Raw genomic sequence first — 27,450 nt, 5'->3', positions numbered from 1 at the left:
TCAACCAATGAACTCTATAAGTTTAATGATTTACAAATTTACTTTAAGGTTGCAATAGTTAGTCGGGTGAAGTACATGTTATTGTCTGACCGATAAGATCAAAGACAGCGGCTACCGGGCTTTAGCACGAAAGTGAAAAATACGATTATGAAAAGCTGTTATTTAACTAAATACTAAACAAAACCTACCAATATTTATAAGCAAAAATAGATGGTGGCTAGCACTGGAATCCAGGACACGCGTTTCGTCTTATTCGGTACTCGTCAGCTGAATGTACCTGCATCTGATATATGATGCTCACTCTGGGACTCGAACCTAGTACTGTTCGTTTCAAATGCCATCGCGTTACTCACTTGTCTAATGAGTCCTGATAGCCGAATGGATAACGCGATGGCGTTTGAAGCGAACAGTACTGGGTTTGAGTCCCGGAGTGAACATCAACATTGGGATGCAGGTACATTCAGCTGACGAGTCCCGAATAAGACGAAACGCGTGTCCTGGATTCCACTGCTAGCCACTATCCATATTTGCTTATAAAGCTTGTAACTTATGGCAATATCAAGGCAATCCTCACAGCATGCACATATGCCAACAAGAGACAAATCAATTGCAGTGCTGAACAACAATGGGGAGATACATGCAAACAACACCATGTGAATCTACTGATATTTAGTTTCTGGGAGTCTTATAGATTGATAAACATGATCCACAAGGCAGTGGAGCATCGTGAAGAGATGCAGTCTCATGGTAGCCAGTGACCAACGATTGATTCATACTCCATTTGTTCCCTAAGGATACTGGAGCCAATGTACACCTTTGATTTGTAATCAGGGTTTTCCAACTCCCCTTGGTGGATACGGAGAATCCACCAACCCGATTAAAGCGCCAAGCATTCACTTTTCGTCCTCTCAATTTCATAAACAACACCCCTGCTACGAGAAGGCAATGAGTAGGGCTTCCATGGCAAAGGCTATATACGCGTGGCCGTGTGAGAGCATTTCGAGAAAGAGGGCTGGCCCTCCCCACTCTCGGCCGTATCAGAGCATTTGGGGGCTCCCCTAATATACAAAGTATCTTTTAGCTAGCTAGATGTAAACGGCTACATATTTTATACAGTCAGTTGGTTAAGCACTTATGTCTTAAAGATTATGTGTTAGGTTCACGCTCCATTTCATCTACTTTGCACAAATATTTATGATCTCTCACTTTAATGTACTTTGTCTAGTAATCTTGTTGTATTTCAAGTTTACTGTAAACTAATACCCTGTATTTATCTCTTTTTTCCTGTATATCATAGGTGATTATCATGGAAATAATGGTCAATTGAGTGGTCATTCTTCACCAGTACGTTGTTTTGCACAATTATAACGAATTTAAACAAAGATGTTTTCATCAGAATATGAAATTCTAAGATTATTCATACATAATATTGATTGTGCAATAATTTTTGGAGGTGGTTTTTTTCATTTTAGCTTTTGCACATATTGTGTAGACACTACATCAACAAATCAATTTCCATTGTTTGAACACTGAGTAGTTAATAATTAGTTACGAACCCAGGACCTACCAGTCTTGCACCGGAGCACTTAACGGATAGACCACTGAGCCGGCATCCGATGGTGTTAATGTCTAACTTCAACCAATCCACGAATTTGAGCAACCGTTCACCAATTGTCGTGGATGAGCACTGCTGAGGAGTCCCATAATAGGACGAAACGGTCGTCAAGCAGTGCTTCCAGGTTTTCCTTGGTGGTCTAGCTTCAATTGACTCATGCTTTCAACTATGAAAATACTAAATCTCCACAAAAACCCCTTCTGATAATAATTAGTTAGTTATTTCACCCTCAATAATAATTTATTATTGAAGATCGTTGAACGTAGTTTGGGGTACTATAAATAATACATGGCATTCGAAAGTTTGTGGTTTATTGATAAAATGAGACATTGAGTCCTAAAATTTTTTTATATCTGTGAGATATGGTCTCTGACTGCTTCTTGCATTTTTATTCAAACACATAAGGAAATTAGTACAAAGGGCTATCAAAATATATATGCTCCACACAAACATAAAGGTTTGTGTGTGGGCCGGGATTCTCCATTGCTGCCCAAACTGAGACAGGTAGTTTTCTCAGGTGGGCCGCTCCCTGAGCTTTTGACGAAGAATTCTAATCCAAAAGCTAGTGGAGCACCGTCTGGAACATTAGTCCTATGGTATCCGATGACCAAGTATAGGTTAATACACCATTTGTCTCCTCATAGTACTGGTGTCCATGTGCACCATCGGATTAGAATTATAATTTTCTTACTCCTTTAGGTGGGTCTCCTCCGTTCCTACCAATCGCTTTTAGCCATCTCAATTTAGTAAATAACACTCCAACCGTCTGAATAATGAAAAGTTTGTAAGTATGTGAATAAACATCAGGTTTTCAACTTCCAAATCACACGAATACTTATAGATAAGAAAATTTTTTAATGATTTTGTCAATTTTACCATCTATCTATTGTGACCTTATATGTGGTGTATAGCGAAAAGCGTCTTGTGACTGACACACAGAATTTGAATAAAAGTATTTATATGAAAGAAATAGTGTAATAAATGAAACTGATATGAAGGAATACTTCAGACGATATTGTTGTTTGATACTTTTTTGGCACTAACGACCTATGGATTTATAACTTTTCAACTATATTTTACGCTTATTTCCAAATTTTAAACCACATCATAAGTTGTAATAATAAATAATAGTGGTAGGTAAACTTAAATCAATTGCAGTATTTCTACAATTGAAGAACATATGGAACTCAAAACAACTGTCAACTAACTTCAAAGTCAGAATCTTCAATACGAACGTCAAGACAGTCCTACTGTACGGAGCTGAAACATTGAGAACTACTACATCCATCGTCGAGAAGGTACAAGTAATTATAAACAGTTGTTTACGCAAAATACTCAACATTCACTGGTCGAATACTATCAGCAACAGCGTTTTATGGGAGAGGATAAACCAGCTTCCAACTGAAGAGGAAATTATGAAAAGACGTTGAAAGTGGATAGAACATACATTAAGGAAATCACTAATGTGCATTACAAGGCAAGTCGTAACTTGGAATCCAGAAGGGAAGAGGAAAAGAGAAAGACCAAAGAACACATTACGCCGGGAAGTAAAGGCAGATATGAAAAAAATGAATGTTAACTGAAAAGAACTTGAAAGGATTGCCAAGGACAGAGTTGGATGGAGAATGCTGGTTGGCGTCCTATGCTCCTCTAGGAGGGGTAACAGGCGTAAGTAAGTAAGTAAGTAAGGTAAACTTACAGCTAAGTCCCATATTAGGACGAAACAACTGTCCAGTGCTTCCAATACTTCGATGGTGGTCTAACTTAGCCAGGTTCCTGATTTCACTAAAATTCAAAATCTCCACAATCCTATACTCGTAATGTTTATTGTTATGCTAATAGTTACAATTTCTATTTACTTAGATTGTAGTGAACGAAAACTTGACGAGAATAACCAATTATCGATTTAATGTAAAATCAGAGTAATTTGGTACAATACAAAAACCATACATTAATAACATCATTTACACATATTACATCAGTTGTCCTTTTCGTAATCAATGACTCTTCCAATTATGTTTTTATTCTAAATCCCTTCAGTTTGGTCTTCTCAGTCTTCTTCTGCCAGGCATTCCACTTATGATTGGTGTTACATACTACTTATATCTGTCAATATAAGTAGCATACACCACAAGATTATTGAAATACCATTATATTGCTATAAATAGTAACATCTAAACATACATACATACTTACTTATTTACTTACGCCTGTTACACCCAATGGAGCATAGGCCGCCGACCAGCATTCTCCAACCCACTCTGTCCTGGGCCTTCTTTTCTAGTTCTATTCAACTTTTGTTCGTTTTTCTCAACATCTAAACATGCTCATATTTAATCTTTTTACTATAATATAAGCTTATCATTTAGTCTAGTTGAATTGCCAAAACTGTTTTCTAAATTAACTCAAAATACTTTTTTTTCGGTATTTTCTACATATTTGTAAATACTATCAGAAGCATATTATAACAAGTTTGAATACACTAAAAAGTATATTAGAGAATAGAACAGTTTTTTCATATCATCAAAAAACTATCAATAATGATATGGAATATTCTGATCATAGTTCCAGGAATTACTTCATCCCTGAAAACAAGACAAATCATATTGACTTTACTGCGGTACAACAATCGAATCACATTCCATCAACGAGTAATACAAAAATAGATAATGTTGTGAATGAAAACATCGATAGACGTAATTCTACAGAAATTAAATCTAGAACTTTTCATAATCAATTTTTATTAAGTGAAGAAACACGTATTCAAGACTATTTCTTGGCATTAGCTATATGTAATACAGCTGTAGTGTCTGTGACAAAAAATACTCCAACATTGGTAAGTTAACTTGTATTCATTTATTATATTCTCATGTATTTAGCGTAGTTAAAAATATTTCCGCCTACCTATATGTGTAGTGACTGACTACTCATAAATATTTCTTAGTACGGAGATTGTTGGATTTCATTGAGATTATACTTGATCTAGGTTATTTCAGCATTGAAAACGTGAAAGCGCTGGGCAGCTGCTTCGTCCTCGTATAGGACTTATGTTATATCCCCTGGTGAACTGCTCGTACGTATTTTATGTATCATTTGCGTCCGATCAAATAAATTCACTCCTCTCTAATTGCACATTCATATATATTACGAGCGCACACGATATAACAACTTACCAGCAATGCACATCTACGGTCTCGCTCGCGAACGCTCAACCTCTAAAACACTGAGTTGGCATACAAAGTTACTGATATGTAACGTAGATAAATCCATGACATCGACTTAGAATACGCAGATGATATAGTCCTGTTTGGTGAAAACGCTGACAAAATGCAGAGTCTTCTGTTAGAACTGAGCAACAATGCAATGATGTTTCGAGGATATGTTTCTCTCCCTCTAAATGTAAATTGGTACTCCAGGACTGGCCTGCGTCAACACCTGAACTAAGGATAGGTAGTGAAGTAGTCGAACTCGTACGACATCTTCACTTATCTTGGAAGTCTGATCATCCCTTATAGGTTGGTGTCTGACAAAATCTCTTCACGGATTCAAAAGGCGCGTTTGGCTTTTGCCAACTTACGTCACCTATGGCGAAGACGAGATATCCGTCTATCAATTAAGGGACGAGTATACTGTGCAGCAGTTTGCTCTGCTCTACTTTACGGCTGTGAAACATGGCCATTAAGACTAAAAGATACTCGTAAGTTGCTAGTATTTGACCACAGATGCCTTAGAAATATTGCTCGCATCTACTGGGATCACCAGGTAAGTAATAATGAGGTTAGACTCAGGATATTTGGGAATGATAGTAAATCAATTAATAAGGTTGTGGATCTTCATCAACTGAGATTGTTGAGCCATGTGTTACGTATGCCTAACCACCGATTACCACGACGCTCTGTGCTGACTAGTATCGGGGATGGTTGGAAGAGAGTTAGGTGTGAGCGAACCCAAAACGTGGCATTAGAGCTTGAAGTCACTAACTTCTGCTTCAAACCATATTGGTAGATACAGGCTACTTGGTTGGGGTACATGTGGCTATCGTAACCAATGGTTGGAGACTGTGGGTGACATGGCTCAGAATCGACCACAATGGAGTAGGTGTATACACTCTCTGTCTTCCCTTAAACTGTAGGATTAAAATTACTTTTTATCTTTCTTTCTTACTTTACTATACCCTTATATGCGATTTTTCTTTGATATATTACTATCATTGAAGTAATTCTTGTTGTCCTATTGAAGTGTGACAACTTGGACCTATGCATATATGTGCTTGGTCCTACTTTGTAGCTGACTGACTGACTCGTTTATAAATAAGTAGTTCAGATAAGAATTCAATTTATTTTTCGTCGTGATATGAAAATGTTTCACCAGAAATCTGTCCAATAATTTTCTCACCAAACATTCCTTATTCATTTTAGCATAAAATGCTTAAGTGTTATCTTTAATTTGAATAATGATTTTTCAGTGTGATTCAGGATTTGATTACTTCTACAAACTTTCCTGAAAGGTTTCATTAAGTCTTAACTACGACTAGATAGACTAATTTTTTTCTGTTAGAGTTGGAATTTTTTTAAACTGTGGACCCCAATCGCCAGTGTTATAATGCTCTAGTTACCAAGTGATTACTTGAGTCGAACGCCCAATCTCTTTAGTTGATGCTGTTAGTCTGACCTGATGTTTGTTGCCTTTATACTGAAAATTTCTCACAATAGACGTGACAAGCTCAGGATACATTAAGAAGCATTTTATCCAATCACCGTCTGATTACAAGTTTTGCTAGAAATATCACAAAAATGAAAAGTCACATGTAGAGGTTCTGATCAGCTGATTACTACACTGCTACTATGTTTAGTGGTATTCCAGAATTATCAGTAAAACACAAGGACTTTTAAAATATTATAAAAATCCTATATTTTTTGTACATAAATGAACTTTTGGAGTAAAGTGCTTCCCGTATATTTTGTGCCTTTTCTCTTGTGTTCAATTCGCTGTGTAGTTCTAGCTTCGTAGGGGGTTACGAAACTAGCTTAGGATCCGAATATAGCGTTCAATCAGAATGATGTATCAATGTTAACTCTCATCAATCCTAATTACTAACGTTAAACATTCCCGGTAAATCGATATTAGGATCATTTTATGTAACTAACTTTCTTATACTCATATAGAGAATATTTTCCGTACAGTATTGATTTACATCCATACTTTATTTTCAACAGTTTGAAGTACCTCCACGTCGTAAAGGATTTCGTGATTTCTTTCGTTCTGGTAAATTAAACTCTATAACACATTTACATCAAAAATTACGTAAAACCAAACAACAACAACACCAACAACAACAAAGTCAACCTAATACACTATTAGATAAGTCTAACAACATAAAAGATAAGATGATAGATCCTAATCATTTATCACGTGCTAAACAAACAATCAATTTATCTAATATCTTTTCAAATAAATTACGTTCAAATAGAATAAATGAAACAAATGATCAAATAGAGAAATTGAATGATCATCATCATGATAATAACAGTATTATATCTTCTGGTCCCTTGGTAACTAACCGTATGAATCCGATCACTTCAACGGATCATGATCTTATCAACAATACTAATCATGAAGATACTAGTCAAGAAACTTTTGTCATTGATGATTCTAATTCTAAATTAGATGATATAGAAATACAATCTATTAGAACTGATGAAATCAACCAGCCAGATGATAATACCAATCCATCATTCAATATTAATGATCTAAATGCTAATTCAGCTAGATCATATAATGAACTTATCAAAAGTATATATAATAAAGAATCTTTACTATTTTATTCAAGTCGTTGTTTACCACCAGTTATTGAAGCATTAGATTTAGATGTATCATTAAAAAATTCTCAGCATATTTTAAATATTCCACAAATAAATGATGAAAGAAAAAATAAAAAAATATTATTACAATATGAACATAATCAATTTAATAGTCCATATAGTATATCAACAGAAGAATTAAATTTACATAGACAACAATCAGGTAAGTATATATGTATATATCATTTGTGATTTATTATGTAGTCCCTAAATGCTTTGTTACGACCGAGAGTGGTGAGAATTCGTTCTTCCTCTCCAAACGCTCTCATATGACCTACCAGAGAAGTCCTACTCACTGCCTTCTCCTAGTGGCGGGGGTGTCGTTTACGAAATTGAGAAGACGAAAAGCGAATGTCCGGCGCTCTAACCGAGTTGGTGGACACGGAAAGTTCACTTAGGGGAGTTGGAAAACCCTGATTCCAAACCAATGGTGTACATGGGATCCAGTATCCTGAAGGAAAAAATGGCGTATGAACCAATCGTTGGTCACCGGCTATCATGGAACTGCATCTCTTCACGATGCTCCACTGCCTTGTGGATCAGATCTTTCGATCAAAGGCTCTGGGTGTGATCTTCTAAGAAAACCATCTGCTTCAGTTTTGGGCATCTGGACAGTATCACAGCCCTCACACAAATCAAATGAGATTTGTGCATGGCGCACATATATCTGGTGGCCCTTTGTACCAATATTTATGTGTTTAAATAAATAAATAAACGCTAGACCACCATGGAAAACCTTAAAGCACTGGAAGGCCGTTTTGTCCTATTCTGGGACACTTCAGCAGTGCGTATCCACGATTCCGCCTTGCGAGATTCGAACCCAGGACCTACCAGCTTCAATTGACCCATGATCTCAACTATATAAAATCTCTACAAAACTCCCCTTCAAATAAATAAACATTGCAAGTACTAATGAGTTATTCATTATGTTAATGAATCACAACATGATTGATAAAAGTTATTCCAATGGTATGTAATTTCTTATTATTGATAATCAGAATTGAATCTAATATATATACAGCTGATTAGTTTCATATAAGACAAAAATCTAAGATTATTAAAATTTAACAAAATTGTAACTATAGTCAACATTAAGGTATCCGGTTAAAGAAGTTTATATTTTATCAGAAAATAATCACATTCTGTCGTTAGTATTACAAACGAGAATATATAATATTTATCTATCGGTTGCTATGACTACCAGTTGACATTTGAAATGCTAGATATCAACTTTAAAACTCAATGTATCTATCAAATTCAAATGTAACTTTTGATGTGATCGATACATATAATAATGATTTACTTCTTTAGATTTTCAAACTTATTATAATTGAAGTATTTGAGATCAACTGAGATCAAAGACAATTTAGATAGAAAGTCTACAGATTATCCCTTCTCTTCAAATCATTCTATAATCATATGCTCACTAGTGATTGACTTCAAGAGGTAAATCCAAGAGTTCTAGTGAGAAACAGTGACCAGTGGAGTTCAAACCAGTTCGGTTGTGAGGTAAGAACTCATTGAAGACAATTGGTGAACGGTTGCTCAAACTTTGTGGATTGGTTGAAGTTAGACATAAACACCGTTGGATGCCAGCCGGCTCAGTGGTCTATCGGTTAAGTGCTATGGCGCAAGACTGGTAGGTCCTGGGTTCGAATCTCACCAGGCGAGGTCGTGGATGCACACTGCTGAGGAGTCCCACAATAGAACGAAACGGCCGTACATTGCTTCCAGGTTTTTCCTGGTGGTCTAGCTTCAATTGACTCACGCTTTTAACTATGAAAAGAATTAATTCTCAGAATAAAAGGTTGAAAAAACGTTTCCATATCCCAGGAAAACAACTATAGGTTATTTTCTTAGGTTGAATCGGGTCCCGTATAGTCGGACCGTGATGACAGGAAAGTAACTGTACAACCCCTCTCTCTAATCTTATAATCTATCAGTTCACCTATATGATCAATAATATCGGTGACTTATTTATCAGTTGAAATATCTAACTATGAACCACACCCAATGCGTTAACGCTTTTTGGTCCTCGAGCTCCTTCCAACCCAGTGGCGAATCAAAAGACGAATACAGAAAGCAGATCAGTTCTCTATTGTACGCCATAAGTAGAAGAGAACTGAGTAATAGGTCCGTAATAAATCAATAGTGACTTCACAAAAGTACAAATTATAAAGACAGTTTATTTGTCATTCAAAAACTTGCAAGCAGGAAAATACGGAAACACAACAATTTAAATATTTGATAATAAAAAAGCGAAAAGCAAAACAATACCTTCAGGTATCACAAATCCGGAAGTTCAACTTCTTTGTTGTTCTTTCCGTTACTTTATTTTTCAACTCAAGATCTAGGAGATGACAACGAGTAAGAACATATGAGCTGTCGCGTTCGATTCTGAGTCCAGTCATCTAATGTCTTCAGACACAGGTATTAGTTATCGCGCCAACCCTAACCGGGTATTCTATAAGTACCAGTATGGGTCAGACTAAAAGCTGGTAATTTCAGGGACTTACACCTCTTTTTCCTTTGGCCACCCCTAACTTACACAACAGTCAGCATTGTACGTCGAGAGAGGGGCAATGGTTAAGCAAACGTAACATGTCTCAAACACCTTGGTCGTTAAAGGTTCACAATCTTATCGCATGATTTGCCATCTTTGCTTAGTATTCTGAGTCTAATCATATCATTTCTCATTTAATCATTTCTTCATACGTGAGAGATGCTTCGAAGACATTGCTGACAACTACTCATCTTTAGCTTTCCATTCTTATAGCTAACTATTTTGATTTTCAAGCTTCAAAAAACTCTTTAATTACTGATAATGTCATCAACTTTTCCTACATTGACTTTGTCGTTTAATTGAACAGTGATAGGTGTTGATTTTTGTAAATTGCATCCAACTTAAAAAAATTACTTAGTATCACCTTAGAAAAACTCCGCCTGTAGCTCCTCCAGGAGCTACTGCCGGTCCCAAGCCCGGGTTTCAACCATTGCAGGCGCTACTTAGTTAAAATGTAGTGATTCGGGTTTTATAATAAAACTTTAACAAGCATTAATCTGGTATTTCTCGTGTGTATTTAGTCTCCAGTATCTATGGGATTATTTGATCAGTCTCCATTAGTTTAACCGTAATTGTTTTGTTAAATATCTTTCTGTATAACAGATTTCGAATCATTAGGATCAGCTAATCATCATTTTGATTCGAATAGAGATATTAAATTAGATGATCAACATGATAATGATGAAAACCCTACTATGCTCAAAGATTTACAACTCAATCTTTCAAAAGAGAAAAGTGTTCAAAATGATAAAAATCAATTTGAAGAAGAATTAGAAGTAAATACAGCTAGAACTCTCACAGTACGTATACACAATGGCAGTTCACTTGAGTTGCCTATCGAATCCGATATCTGTGCACAAAGTTCAACCGATTTAAAACAATGTCCATTATCAGATAATACTTTATTCAATTCCTATGAATCCGAAAGTCCTGATGAAATATGTCTAGTAAAAGAAGCATGTAAACGAAATTACAAATTATTACAACGCGGTGTCGACTTTATACTACTATGGTTACCAAGTAAGTTAATTAAATGCAATCTCATTTTATTGTTTTTAGAATAGCCTATGGGGAACTGTAAAGTATATATATACATGGATTCACTCCTAACAAAGAAAAGAGAACTTCCCAGAACTCTCGCCGACGTTACCGCGCTGGTTGCACGCCGAACCAAATGCCAGACACACACTGATCTCCGTAGACAGAGTCCGGAATATTAACCCGATTCTCTTTCGCTACAGGGGGCTGCAATGAAACGGTACTTTGCAGATTACTGAACAGATCACGCGAACGATCACCCTGTCTCTGTTCCAATTTACCAGATCACTTAGGACCGCCTGACCTATGATCTACTGCTGTTACCATGGTACCCTTCCCCACCTCGGCCTTCAAAGTTTTCACTTGAATATATATATATATATATATATATATATATATATATATATATAAAAGCTTTTACATTGGTGATTTACATTTAAAGTCAACTAAACTGATCAATTCACCATGTTATATCCTATGACCCGTTCAATATTTCTTGACGAAATCTCCGACCGGAATACCGACTTCTGTGACTTTTCCCCTGTGCTAAACCAACGATGCGTCAACTGCCTCTAGCAGCCTTGAGTTGACTCTGAGTTCTTATTGGTCCTCCGTATGATAACTTCTCGCCTAGCCTAGCCCAGCCTGTCCTGTCCAGAACACAAATATCAGCTTCCGATAATATGAACATCATATTTCAGGCATACGTGGTTTATATACAACCAGACTTAACCGCATTATACCATAAAATGAAAAATAATTATTATACAAGATCAAGCCAAAAGTGACTGAGTAGGGGGGGAGACAGTAAATTATAGATTTGGAATAAATTAGGAATGGTAAATGGTATTATAGTAGTTAATGGATCAAACGAAAGCTTATGATAAGACGAGATATGGATAAAAGTTAAAATACAATGGAATGTTATATTTAGAGCTTTGATTCTTACTATGCCGCGTACTACTAGACTACTTGGACGATCGAACCAGCAACGTCGCAAGAGAGAAGACAAGAGACTAGTAAGTAGGAATTTTATTCCCCAAAAAAGTGTCGAAATATAGTGCAGAAATCTCGTGTATTTATAGTTTTTGACTGAGAGTAAATCATCAATTCGGACAACCAATAGGCACATAGGGGGTAATTCTTATTGTTACGTCCTTGAGTCTGTCTACCCACTCAGTGCCGAGTATAATGTAGATTAAGACCTTGACACGATAGGCTGACTGGCTTCACTTTGAGGCTAATATGCGTGAGTTCGAAGTTGAGATCATGAGTCAATTGAAGCTAGACCACCATGGAAAACCTGGAAGCACTGGACTTCCGTTTCGTCCTATTATGGGACTCACATCACTTATTCATCCAATAGGGGAGCTACACGTCGACATTCTAGAATATTCCCCCAGCAGTGATTGGATGGAATGTCTTCTGCTCTTTCTGGGCTTCTTAAGGGTTCCTAAAGTTTACCAATGAGTCATCCTTACATGGAACTTGATAGATATTTCAATAGATTATTTAAGTGTAATTATATTTCTTCATAGTTTAGTGTTTTGTTTTGCTTTGCTTTCTGTTGTACAGAAGATGGACTTGTTTGTATAAATGTATTACGTATTCTACCATTTGATTCACAAAGAAAACGTATGTCTATTATTTTTCGTCATCCATATACAAATGAACCAATTTTGTTTACAAAAGGTGCAGATTCATCAATTATGAATCGTTTAGATAATACAGGTAAATTGTTATGAATAATTCTAATTTGTTTACATCTATCCACTTTGTACTCAAATAGGAAATGCGAAATTATCTGTCGGTTTGAGGTCATTAATGCTGGTTGTGCTTGTGATGAGTTAAGTTAGAGACACTAAACTATAGAATGAATAGTAGGTGCGAAATAGACCAAATTGGCATGTGATATTTGTCAGCAGCCACAAGACACAACAGGTATCGAACTCAGGATCCTATTATTTCACAGCTTAGACGTCACATACATACCACTGAATTAACATCCAATGATTCACACATCTAGTGTTAATCAGTTAGGAACATGACACTACGACCATACAATTCATCTCTGTCTCGGTAAGGCCGAACTAATTTATAGGTCGCCGCACACATACTATATGTTTTGGCATTCAAGCTGATTGATTATTGATAATTATAATTGTTTCGAAATAGCTATCATTATTTGTGGACAATGAGGACGAATATTGTTCACACAACTTACGCATGGCTTCCGTACATTATATTTTTTCAAATAACTCAATAAAATCACGTATGCATTCGCCGTAGTCACCTATAAATGAGATCATAAGTCAGACGTGATTGTGAATTGAAAGTGGTCAACTGTTGAGGTTATTATAAGGGTCAAATCAAAGAGAAACGTTTAAAGTCCAAATCGCATTACCAACAAAGATTTATTGTAATCTTAAGCTACTTGATAAGACCGATTCACTAACTAACATGACTGTGAAACGTGGCCTTTGAGAGTAGAGGATATTCAAGGTTACAAGCATTTGTGTCTTCGAAGCACTACTCTCGTATGTTGGGACTACTGAGCACGTAATAATACTAGGCGAAAACAACAAATTAGTTAATAAGATTGTGAATCATCATCTATTGAGGTGTTCGGATCTCTTTCCTACATAAATGGAGCGTTCTAAAAATCAAGTTAACAATACAATAAAATAATCTCACTAAAATGTTAACTGACCAAATATGGTAAGTTATAGGCGAGTATTTTTAAATTTCCATAACACAGTTCCTCTAACTGTACAAATTCGAATTGGACAATATTCCGCGTAAATAATCTTGTCTGTTTTAATAATCAATCGAATTTAGTCAGTTAGTGATCAATTAATTATAAATACATCTCAGTCGTACAGAAGGACAGTCGTGGCCTGAATAGCTCAGTGATAACGTCTGTGATTGTGAAGCTGAATGACGTGAGATCGAATCTATCAGGGATGCCTTGCTGATGAGTGCCTAATAATACGAAACCTGGGTTCGGTATTCCTTGTCAACTACATCCAACCCCTACCTTGTTTTCATTGTATTGTGAGCCCGGTTTTATTACTTTCTGCTAGCTTCTTGTAATTCTCTTTTAAGTTCTGTCGCTAGATCCTAACAATAGACTGCTCAATTTTCAATTCATTCAAACTCTGTTCCATTTCTAGAACATCAATTTTCTTCTATGTTTGGATGAGCAAAACCAATAAATTAACTAAAGCCTTTAAACTACCCCACTATCACAATGTTCGTTTTAGCGAAATCTTTCATAACGAAAATGTTGATGCTTCATAGAACAATAATCTTTTAATACTCTCATTGCTTCATTCTCTATATAGAATGGTGACTCACTAAGAATGTCGAGAGTAGTTATAAATTCTGTGATTCTTGCAAAAGCTAACGCTGTCAACTAACGACTTTGCGAAGCAAAATCTTTATATGTCATATAATTTCTTAGTTGATGTTGTATCCAACATAAACATCGGACCAAATGGACTATGCAACTTTCTTGGATTGCATTTCAGTGTACTCATGAAATGCAAAATATACATGATCAATCATGATAGTTAATGGATTTAAATTTAAGTGCGGTTCATTCGGTTTGTTAAAGGCGGGCACATGCGAACTCATACTTTTACCGTTCACTGGAATGTGAACCGAAAGAATAATGATATTAAATTTTGTAACTTGAGTTGTATAAGTCTGAGTGAACAAAGGCGATGAGGTCTAAAATGTTCCATTTGTATACCAGACAATTCCATATTCTAACTTGTAGAAAAGATTCTCTCACAAAATGACCTTATATTCAGAAGGTAGATTTAAAGCATTCAATGAAATTGGATTCAGTAAGAGTGCCTGATATTTATGCCATAAATGCTGAATTGTCGACTTCATCATAATCACAACTGTAGTGAACACCTTCCACTTTTATAATATGTATCGAATGATAAGTCAATATCTATCAATTTTCAACTCCACCCAGTTTTTCTATTCCACTATAATAACTGTTGTTCACATTACTCCTTGAATGTAAACATTTGAAGGGATCAAATTCTGGTGAATTTTTTAATCCAAACAGTTTTACTAAAGAATCATTTAAAAATAAGAACCATTCTATAGTAATTTCGTACTTATACAGAAAACCTGATCGAATCCCAACCTAATGGTCATAATGGTAAGCGGAGATGGACAGTGGCTAGCAGTGGAATCCAGGACGCGCGACACTTCGTCCTATTTGGGAATCGTCAGCTGAATGTACCTGCATCTCAGAGTTGATGTTTACTGCTAGCCACTATCCATCTCTGCTTACCATGCTTGTGAATTAAGGCTATATTGAGGCAATACGCACAGTATGTACATATGCTAATTATAGACTGACCAGTTGCAGTCCTAACACATCGATGGGAAGATTCAAACATACAATACTAAATGAATTTAATGGTCATCATGTTCGATGTTTGCCGCGAAGTTTAAAGGTTTTAGGTTCGACTTCTGCCGAAGTCGTAGACAGTCACTATTGAGGAGTCTAACCCATGAATAAAATAGCCATCCAGTGCTTCCTGGTTTTCAGTGGTTATTAGTAACATCAGTCATTCAATTGAAAAAAAATTTTGTGAAGCTTCCCAAGTTTTCATTATTAACTTAATTGATTTTTTGGTTTCTTTCATAATCTATAAATTGTGTGCATAACTACTAAATTAAATCTTGTTTTTCAAGGAATAAATTCACGTGAATTAGTAACTGCTACACAGGAACAAATTGATCATTATTCACGTTTGGGTTTAAGGACATTAGTGATAGCTGAACGAGTAAGCATCATTATAATATTATATTGATTAGTTTTGTTTAGTGTCTCTTTTGTAATTGAATCTGAACATAATTTCAAAAAAGTTTCATTTTAATTCAATAGAAGTTACTATTCAGTGAAATCGGTCACTTTAGATTATTACTTCATGTAATTATTATATTTCCATAGTTGAAATCATGAGTCAATTGCAGCTAGACCACCATGGAAAACCTGGAAGCACTGGATGGCCGTTTCATCCTATTATGGGACTCCTTAGCAGTCTATCGGTTAAGGACTCTGGCTCGAGACTGGTAGGTCCTGGATTCGAATCTCGCGAATGCGGAATCGTGGATGCGCACTGCCACTGAGGAGTCCCATAATAGGACGAAACGGCCGTCCAGTGTTTTCAGGTTTTCCGTGGTGGTCTAGCTTCAATTGACTCATGATTTCAACCATGGAAACACTGAAATCTCCACAAAACCTCTTCTGATCTAATTTTTATATGTGATGGATTTCATTAGTTCTCTCCAGCAAATGTATTATAAGCTTTAATTTTGCTGACTTATCGAGTACATGAACTCAGCTTTAAGTCATGGATTGTATGATGGCTAGCAATTTTATTTGGGCGTTGAAACCAGTACAGATGAAATATGGTTCAAACATGTAGCCCTTTGTTTGAATGTAGATTAATTTGAAAATTAACACCTCGATCCACGTAAATACAACTTCAATCCAATTGACTGGTTAATGTGTTATTACAGTAATTGAATGTCATCTTCGAGTAACTGATCATCTTGATGTAAATATTTTTGTAAAGGTGAATAAGGTTCAATTTATACAATTCTGAACATTTCGAATTAGTTATAAGGTAGGTATATTACGAAATTAAATTTGAGTTATTTATTTATTTAAACACAAACATTGGTACAAAGTGGCATCGAATATATATGCGCCGCACAAATCATTTGGTTTGTGTAAGGTCTGTAATACGTCCCGGGTGCCCAAATTGGAACAGTTGGGTTTTTTAGGGGTCCACTCAGAGCTTCCAACCTAAAGATCTAATCTACGAGACAAGGAATCGACGTTAAGAGATGCAGTCCCATGGTAGCCGGTGGACCAACCATGGGTTCATACACCATTTGTTCTCTCAAGATCCTTGAGGGTTTTCCAACTTCCCTAGATGGATCCTCTATATCCACTAACCCGGTTAAAGCACCAGGCAGTCGCTTTTTGTCCTCTCAATTTCGTAAACATCACCGCCACAAGAAGGCACTGGCTCTTTACATGTGGCCATGTGAGAGCATTTCAAGAGGGAGAGCGGTTCCTACCCACCCTCGACCGTAACAGGGCTTTCGGGGTCGAGCTTCGAGTTACAACAACACCGAGTCATAGTGTAAGTTTCGACCTACTACTTAGGCAGCGGTGTAGCTACGTTTGTAAACGTTTACTGATGTCGATCTACGTCTGCTTGTTTCAATTTTTCAAATGACTTAATCAACTGTCTAACCTTAAGATATCGTCCAAAACACCTGAATAAATACAAATATGTTTGTGTTATCAACATCTACCTGACTCCAGGCTGCACATCATCTGCGCCATCTGTTTTCGTTGATGAATGTACTGAATTCGCTGTTACTGGCTTGAATGGTTCACTTTCGATTGTATGTGGTGATTTTAATTCATATGACTGTAACTTCCTTTCATCACTAGGTCACCAAAATGTAGTAGGGTTCCCCAATCGTTTGGATGCTCATTTAGACTTGGTTTTCATTAATGATGTGAGTAAATATGTGACTCATAAACGTACTTCATTGTCTAGCTTGGATCACTGGTTTATAAATATGACATCTATTTACTAGTCTTTTCTTTCCAATAGTTATTGACAGAAGATGAACTTCAGAAGTGGCTAAATGAAGTCTATGAAATAGAGACTGGAAATGAAAATTCAACAGAGGCTATGATGATAGTGATGGATAAGCTAGAGAGTAATTTTATTCTTTTAGGTAAGAAAAAAATTTACTTATAAGCTTAACTATTGTGTTGAACCCATTGTAATCAGTACAAGTTTCAATTTTCTAAGAACAAGAATTAGTGTACTCTAAAATTTGCTGGAATTATTGCAACAAACAGGAACTGTGCATGATTTCTTAGAGTATCGGAATAAAATATTCTAACTGTAGTCTTTGACTTATCAACTTTTATAAACAATGAGGATTCCACTACTAGCCACTATCCATCTTTGCTTATAATACTTGTGACTTAAGGCTATATCGAGGCAATACGCACTGTATGCATATATACCAATAAGCAACTGATCAATTGCAGTCCTAAACATCAATGGGAAGGTTCAAACAAAACAATATTAAGTGAATTTAAACTTCACCCCATTGCACAAGCAAGTGGCTATCAGGACTCAGTAGCTGAGTGGATAACGCGATGGTGTTTGAAGCAAAAGGTACTTGGTTCGAGTCGCAGAGTGAACATCAACTCTGAGATGCAAGTACATCCAGCTGACGAGTCCCAAATAGGACGAAACGTGTGTCCTGGATTCCACTGCTAGCTACTATGCATCTTTGCTTATAATGAAGATTTTGGTTATGACATCAACTTTAACAGACAGATGCACTTTCCATCAGTGATAATCACTTTTTATGCCTGGCCTACAATTAAAACAGGATATTTATTACTTCTAATAATTTTATTGGTTGATGGTATTTTTTATAAACTGACTTCAGTTTAAGTGTGGTTAAGTGATTACCGCTAATTTTGAAAGTCTTGGTTTCGATCCTTACAAAGGTCATATGTGCTCAATGCAAATGTGTCCCAAACCAGTTCTCCCTAGTTTTCAGTGAAATCTCAACTGTATTCAGTTTGTAACGAATTCCACTTACAAATTGAACCAATCTCCACACAACGCTTTATCATTAATAATTTGGTTAAATATTTTTAATGAACAGTTCATAGCTAAATCATGTTTAGATCATCAGTTGGAAGATTTGAATTTTCGTTAATATTCCAAATGACTAGCATTGAATTCCCAAAAAAACAGTTTCATCCTAATTGAAACTGAAATATTAACCTAATACTCATATTTAAAACTCTATAGAGTCAATCACTGGGAATCTCATTTCGAACCTCGTTGGGAACATGAACGTTATGATGCATAAATATTCAGTCGCGAAATTCAAATAACATGAATCATGGTTCCTGTTAGCTTTTACGTAAAATATTATTTATGACTTAAAAGCATCTAAATCAATCTGTTGAGTTTCACTTGCTGAACGTTCAATCATCTTTTCTCAGTCCAGATAAATTCCTATCAATGGCAAAGACCTTCAAAGGTTATTTGTTAGACGTTTATCAGTATCCGAATTATTAAAAAAATTAGACACTAACACCGTTGGATGCTGGCTCAGTGGGTACTGGGTTCGAGTTCTGAGTATGAGATCGTGGGTGCTCACTGCTGAGGAGTCCCATACCGGGACGAAACGGCCGTCCAGTGCTTGAGAAAGTAGCCTTATCTATTATTTTTGCCGTAAAAAAGTTCCACAAAATGATATTTGGTCGGCAATTCACCCTAATAACAGATAATAAACCATTGTTGGTAATATTTGGATCGAAGAAAGGGATTACGGTGTATACAGCAAACAGACTACAACGGTGAGAAACAACACTTTTGGGCTACGATATCAAGATCGAGTACCAGTCTACTACAGCTTTTGGGCAAGCTAATGCTTTATCAATATCAATAGATTCCCAGACAAAAACGTCAGAAGGCACTCTTGTAGCAAATATAAAAGCAGAAAAAGAAGTTCATCGTATATTGAATGCCGCAACCGACAGACTACCGATCACCTTCGAAACGATCAAAGAAACCACTAAAACTGACAAGACATCAAGAAAAGTTAGGGGTTATCTTTGTACTAAATGGCCCAACCATCGCTTTGAAGGGGAACTTCTGCAGTACTTTCGTCGACGTGACTCACCGGTGGTGGTTGACTCATGTATTATGTCCGATGATCGAATTGTTATTCCAGAATTATTGAGCCACAAGGTTCTCAAGACGTTTCACAGTGGTCACCATGGGATCAATAAGATCAAATCGTTTGCTCGAAGTTACTCCTATTGATCCTTAATGGACAGATATATCGAAAACAAATGCTGCAACCATTCATCGTTGAATGCAAGCTGCTAAAAACTATCCGAAATGCAAACCACAGCGTTCTGGACCCTGGGAGAGGTTTCACGCAGATTTCGCTGGTTCAGTCTCAGGTAAAATGTTTCTAGTTATTGTGGATGCGTCTAGGAAATGGCCAAAAGTATATAGTATGCCTACCTGTACAGTCTCAGAAACAACCAAACAGTTGTCTACTTTGTTTAGTTATTTTGGAGTTCCAGAGACCTTAGTGACAGATATTGGCTCACAATTTCTTTTGGACTAATTCAAGCACTTCTGTAGTGTGAATGGAACGACACATCTACGTTCTCCACCCTACCATCCCCAATCGAATGCACGGGTAGAACGCTTTATTGACACTTTTAAAAGAGCACAAATGAAAGGGGGGACGCTGGGACAACTAGTTGGGTAATCATGAAATTCTTAACGGCTTACGGAACTACTCCCAGCCTTACTGTCCCAGGTGGGAAGTCCCTTGCTGAAGTCATGTTTGGAATAAGTATTCGGACTACTATCAACGATATGTTGCCGCCTAAAGTAGTGGATGGGCAAAGACAAGATCTGAAGGTATCCATAACTTTCGATTTTATCGTTTTGTATAAGTCACTTAATGTTATGCCGTTTGCTGATATTTCCGTTTCAAGTTTTATGGCTTTTCCTATGACATTAGGATGGTTAATGTGTAGATCTTTACTTAGTTTGCAGTAAAAGTCGCCTAGTATTACTATAGAGTGTTTATTTACTCTTACTTTTTTAATTATTTGTTGAAGTTTTTGATAGAACTGTTTCTTTTTGATATCTTCATTAGAAGGCTCAGTTGGTGCATAACATCCTATGAGAGTGGTGATTCGATTGCATTTTCTACAGTGTATTTAGTGGTATCTATTCTACCACAATGTCCATACCAAATAATCTTATGTAGTCTCCAGGTATTGTTGCTCTGACTGGCAACTCGTCGTACCTACGCGAGATAACAATCAGGGACCACCACGACCATCTGCTATTGTACTTGAATGGTTAAATAGCTCGGCCAGCAACAGCCAGTAAATTCGCAGAAGACAATCCACCAGTCCGTGACTGGGAGACTTTGGCCGAGTGTTTTTCTGTGCCTGAATTCATTCGACTTTTAGGGTCAAAGCTTCACACTCGCTTTAATCCTCTTACTCTTCATAACTATGTAAAGCGGTAAATATGAGTAAATCTGATCGAAAACCATAATAACTGGTTTGGTGGGTTTTTTCACCATAAATGTTGTAGTATTATTCAACCATCCATTCCAAATTTATATAACATTATATTCTTATTTTGAATTACACTCTCCTAGGTGCTACAGGTATAGAAGATCGTTTACAAAATGGTGTACCAGAAACTATTGACGCATTACGTGAAGCTGGTATGCATGTATGGATGTTAACAGGTGATAAACAAGAGACTGCAGTGAATATTGCTCGTTCAGCTAATCTGATTACATCACAACATAAAGTAATGTACATTAATTCACATTCAGAGGTATGTGTTTATTAACATAATGATCGAAAAGACCACGTTTTGCAGAATCATCATTTAACCGATAAGATAAAGAGACCTTTAACATCGTTTAAAAACGAGGAGTACTCATGATATACAGATTTAGATCACCGAATTATTATAAATCTCCAGTAGATCTTCAGAATGTCTTGTTAAGTAGTATCTATAGGCACAATACTTCCCTTTAATTCAAAACGCCTGATACCGCACCAAGCATACACACACGAAAATTCATGTTTGTTGATCAACTATAGCAGAGTGACAATATTCAGAAAAGTAAAATGAAATGTAAAGTGGTGGTTGGAGATAATTGACAGGAAATACTACTTGACCTAGTTTTCGTGTTATTTGCCACTCGTCGGCAATATGTACCTGTAATCTTAAGGGCTGGACTGACGCTCCCGAATTTCTGACGATTTCCTCTAACCACCACCACCTTACATCTCAATATAATTCACGTGGTGTCAGATTGCAACTTGATTGATAGGATTTGATAAGCACTGAGATGAACTTTACATACATTACATTGGTCAATACTCAGTGATCAAACAGATATAGAATGGAGTGTGAAAAAAAAAAAGAACACCTCCTTTACTAATCACATTAATAAGGAAGGAAAGTGTTAATCAATTTGCGAGTTTGGATAATGTAATAAGAGGACGAAGATTATCGGAATTATGCAATATATATCAGAGCAATATATTTCGAATAATATGATCATACATATAAAAGATCAACCAGACGAATGAAAGGTAAAAGGAAATAAAGATATTAAAGAAAGTAATATCAAAAGCAATGGGAAACTCATCACGCTCGATAATAAATCAATATTAACAGGGTCGAACAAACTTTTTTGAATACACAAATAGGGTTTGAATGTTCATACAACGTCGACAACCATCAATTCTGAGTTATGATCAATTTTATCGTCTACTTTAATTATGTGTTTCTCAATAGAGGAAGATGAATATTTATCATCTGCTCTCATTTAGTCATTTGCTTCTTTAACAATTTTGGTACATGTTCAAAGACCCCTTTCTGGTAATTCTCGACTACTCTTCCCTACTTATGTGAAGCCACAGACATGTAAATGTGATGCAATTGTTTACATGTAATTTAGGTATTTCGTAAAGCATGGATCTTGTTTATTCAATGATAATGCCCTTTAATGCATAGTACGTTTTACCAAGAACTCATTTGAGCCTTTGTTTCAACACAGACCTATTTGACTTACATCTAGACGGTAAGGAGATATAGACAGGCTCCCTCGGTGCTAAAAGTATAGGTCTCACAATAATGTGACCTATCAATCGATTTATGAATGTCAGGGTATAATCACTCTGCATCAAAGTTTTGTTTGGTATCCACATTGTCAACAATGTCATACGGACATTCTCTCTTCGTCCTTTCAATTTTGTAAACAATACTTCCGCCATACGAATGCAGTGAGTGGAACTCTCCAATCGGTGGTTGTATGCACGTGGCCATGTAAGAGCATTTAGAGAGGGAGAGCTGATTCTCCTCACAATCGACCGTACCAGAACATTGGGGGAGGGTGAATTTCTGTTTCTCATTTTCAAAATTTTGATGTCTAGTTAATATCACCTTTGTCATGATGACTAATTTGGGAGATATCAACTCACTGAAGACAATTGGTGAAATGGTTGCTCAACTTCTTGGATTTATCGAAGTTAGACATTAACACCGTTGGATACCGGCTCACTGGTCTATCGGTTAAGTGCTCTCGTGCAAAACTAATAGGTCCTGAGTTCGAATCTGGCGAGGCGAGATCATGGATGCGCACTGCTACTGAAAGTCCCACGATAGGACGAAACGGCCATCTAATGCTTCCAGGTTTTCAATGGTGTTCTGGCTTCCATTGACTCATGATTTCAACCATATACAAAAATTTCATATGATCAAATGTATTTCACATAATCATGCATCTTTCTTATTCCTTTTTTAGGCTCGTACAGAATATCTTTTAAATTCATACTTATATGGTATTATTAGTGGACAATTTTATGATGGTTTAAATGAATCAAATGATAAACTTGAAAAATTTACTAATCCACGTTATTCTAATGCTCAACAATACAGCCAAAATCATCAAACTAATCATCCAACTAAAAATAGATCTAATTTACTTCGATCATCTTCACATTCACCACATCGTAGTCGTACTATACATCGTGTACGTATTATTCAAACACAGAAACCATCATCATTACCACGTGATATTACTTATTTTCATGAATATAGTAATCATAATAATAAAAATAAGATGAAAACAAAACAATCGAAATATATTTCTAAACTACTTAAATACTATCATTTATTATTTACACGTCATCATTATAATAAACAACAATCAATTCATTATAAAAGATATAATACTACTAATAATAATAGTAGTAATAATAATCCAATTCCATTAGCATTAGTAATTGATGGTGAAAGTTTAAATTATATATTAAATAATGAAAGAAATAAATTCAAATTTATTAAATTAATTGAAATGTGTACTAATATTATATGTTGTAGATCAACTCCTGGACAAAAGGTAATTACATTCTTTAGTTGTTTTGATAGTAACTAACATTATGAAATAAACTTTTCAAAGTAATTGATCAATAGAATGGTTCTTGTTTTTTTTTTACATTTCTAAAGTTACATAAAGTTACATAAACTTGATTTTATATGAAGTCATTTGGTTGAATATATATATATATATATGGAAAGTTTTAAACTAAGAAAACTTATTTCTTTACTAAGGTGTGTAAGTATAATGTCTTGGAGCTTGCTCTTTATGAAGCAATAGATACTGAATTTGAGTCTTAGTGGGAGCATCAACACTAAGATGCAGGTATATTCATTTGACTAGTCTTAAATTTGGACGAAATATGGATCGTGGCTATCAACAATAGTCGCAACCCAAATAAGATGATTTATTTAATATCTAACTAGATAATTACAATATGCTTTACTGTCACTTAATTAACCATTTTATATTGAGAATCGCTATAACTTTAATTTTGTTAGTCCATAATAACACAGCTTTTATGAAATATGACCCTGTGTGAATCACTATGTTTAGGTATCTATATTCGAGCCACATATTGTGTTTTGAGACTACTGATACTATTCAATTGTCCAAATCGTAAGAGTCATAGAGGGAGGTTCTAACCGGAAACTTAATGGTCAGTTGATAATCGTATGATTTATTCATAAATTCACCGTATCAACATTACACATCAACCTCTTTGACCATGAGAAAGCATTTGAAGGAGCGCATAAGAGAACATTATGGAACATTCTTTGCTACTATAGAGTACCGGAAAAGGTCGTCAACATCATCCGGAATTCATACGACGGACTAAGCTGCAAAGTGGTGCATGAAGGACAGCTGAAAGATGCATTCCAAGTGAGAACCGGAGTCAGACAGAACTGCCTACTCTCTCCCTTTCTCTTTCTTCTGGTGGTTGACTGGATTATGAAGACCTCGACATCTGACGAGGAGGCATGGAATACAATGGACAGCTCGGAATCAACTAGACGATTTTTACTTTGCAGATGACCTGGCTTTTCTATCCCATGCACACCAACAAATGCAGATGAGGGCAACTAGTGTAGCAGCAGTCTCTTCAGCATTAAGCTTCAACATACACAAGGTAAAAAGCAGGATCTTCAAATACAACACGGAAAACACCAACTCAATCATATTTGATGGAGAAGCTCTGAAGGAGGTGGAAACTTTCACGAACCTGGACAGCATCATCATCGATGAACAAGGAGGATCGGATGCAGACGTTAAGACAAGAATTGAAAGAGAAAGGACAGCATCCCTACAGTTGAAGAATATATGGAGCTCAAAACAACTACCAACCAATATGAAAACGAGAATCTTGACTACGAGCATCAAGACTGTCCTCCTACTGTATGGAACTGAAATTTGTAGAACTACGACAGCTATCACCAAAAGAGTACAAGTATTTATAAACAACTATCTACGCAAGATATTGAATACCATAATAAGATATTGATACCATTAACAATAACGTACCGTCGAAGAGAACAAACCAGCCTCGAGATGAAGAGAAAATTAGGAAAAGATAATGAAAGTGGGTAGGATAAACATTTCCGAAATCATCAAACCGAATCACGAGGCAATCGCTAACTTGGAATCTTGAAGAAAAAAGAAAAGAGGAAGGTCAAAAAAATACAGTGTACCGAGAATTGGAAGCAGACATGAAAAGGATGAATAACAATTGGAAACAACTGGAAAGAATTGTCCAAGATAGAGTTGAATGGAGAATGCTGCCTAGTAGCCTATATTCCTCGAGGAGAGGTAATAGGTGTAAGTAAGTAAGTAAGTAAGTCACCGTATAATCCTCTAGAAATTTTTAAAGTTATCAATATACATACATAAGAATGAAAGTATTATATCTGATAACAATCTTTTTTCTATTTATTTAGGCTGCTGTAGTTTGTTTAGTTAAAGATGAATTAAATGCTCAAACATTAGCTATTGGTGATGGTGCAAATGATGTTAATATGATACAAGTAGCTAATGTTGGCATTGGTATTAATAGTGGTGAAGAAGGTATGCAAGCTGTTATGGCATCAGATTTTGCTATCAGTCGATTTTATTTACTTAAACGACTATTACTTGTACATGGACATTGTTGTTATGATAAACTTGCACATGCTTCTTTATATTTGTTTTATAAAGATGCCGTAAGTGAATATAATTTCAATGAATATTCAGTATTATTATTATTATCTTATATTATCATTTCTATATACAGTATTGTTTATGAAGCTGTATAACTTTAGATCATTCAAAAAAGTGCATACATTAATAAATCTAGACCACCGGGGAAAACCTGGAAGCACTGGACGGCCGTTTCATCCTATTATGGGACTCCTCAGTAGCAGTGCGAATCCACAACCCCGCCTCGCGAGATTCGAACCCAGAACCTACCAGTCTCGCGCCAGAGCACTTAACCTATAGATCACTGAGCTGGCCGGCATCCGATGGTGTTAATATCTAACTTCAACCAATCCACGAAGTTTGAGCAACCGTTCACCAATTGTCTTCAGTGAGTTCCTATCTCACAACAGACGTGGTTGAACTCCACTAGCCACTGCTTCTCATTAGAACTTCAGGACATGTATCTTGAAGTCAGTCACTAGTGAGTATATGATTACAGATCAGAAGGGGTTTTGTGGAGATTTCAGTATTTTCATATGTTCAATTTACTCTCTTTCGTAGAAGTCCTTCCTAGAAAGGTTAATGTGATCGAGAGATTCTGTAGAGGTTTTAGCCAAACTATTGATGTACTAAAAAAAGAACACATTATAGATAGACCGAAAATCGAACATTCTGTTGCAGAAATCTAACAATAGCACTTTAAACAGAAAGTATAAGAAGGTAGCAGTGTGGTGTGGTCTACTTATATCCACATAAGTGGTATATGGTGATGGTCAGACATAGAATGTATTTTGGCAGAAGATTGATAAGGAACAAAAAGGAATGAAGCGCAATCGGTACGAAAATGAATGAACAATGAAATCAGAGAAGATGGACTGATATTTGCAGAATGAACAGTTAAGATTGAGACAATTGATTGTTAGTTTGCAAATTAACTGTTGACTGTATGGTTATCAGAGTTTAGTGAGATAGTCTGTAATTTTGTGCTTAGATACATTCAATTGTCCCCACCAATGTTCTTGTTCACTACAGCAATACTTATTAATTTGGTCGTAGAATATTACGAAAATAGGTCGATACTAGACTATCTAAATGGAATAATTGCATATTACTTTAGGATTTTAAAAGTAACGGATGTGGTTGTTGGGGGTGTTTTGTTTATT

At 36.0% G+C, this 27,450-nt stretch overlaps 1 protein-coding gene across 1 annotated transcript in view; it reads left to right on the top strand.

The window, feature by feature from the left end:
* Nucleotides 1–27,450, top strand: part of Smp_181230 (phospholipid-transporting atpase) — a gene marked incomplete at both ends in the record, with an annotated part of 65,099 nt that overhangs the window by 23,288 nt on the left and 14,361 nt on the right. Inside the window, 7 exons of the mRNA XM_018791240.1 lie at nucleotides 7,283–7,639; nucleotides 10,658–11,059; nucleotides 17,756–17,872; nucleotides 21,371–21,555; nucleotides 22,061–22,113; nucleotides 23,962–24,136; nucleotides 26,050–26,310. Of these exons, the coding sequence (XP_018645576.1) occupies nucleotides 7,283–7,639; nucleotides 10,658–11,059; nucleotides 17,756–17,872; nucleotides 21,371–21,555; nucleotides 22,061–22,113; nucleotides 23,962–24,136; nucleotides 26,050–26,310 (1,550 nt within the window). The remainder of the gene's footprint in view (nucleotides 1–7,282; nucleotides 7,640–10,657; nucleotides 11,060–17,755; nucleotides 17,873–21,370; nucleotides 21,556–22,060; nucleotides 22,114–23,961; nucleotides 24,137–26,049; nucleotides 26,311–27,450) is intronic.

The sequence above is a fragment of the Schistosoma mansoni genome (assembly GCF_000237925.1).
Source record: "Schistosoma mansoni, WGS project CABG00000000 data, chromosome 3 unplaced supercontig 0141, strain Puerto Rico, whole genome shotgun sequence".
Taxonomy (NCBI): Eukaryota; Metazoa; Platyhelminthes; class Trematoda; order Strigeidida; family Schistosomatidae; genus Schistosoma; species Schistosoma mansoni.
Note: the sequence above shows the minus strand (reverse complement) of the source record. Positions and strands in the feature narration are given on the sequence as shown.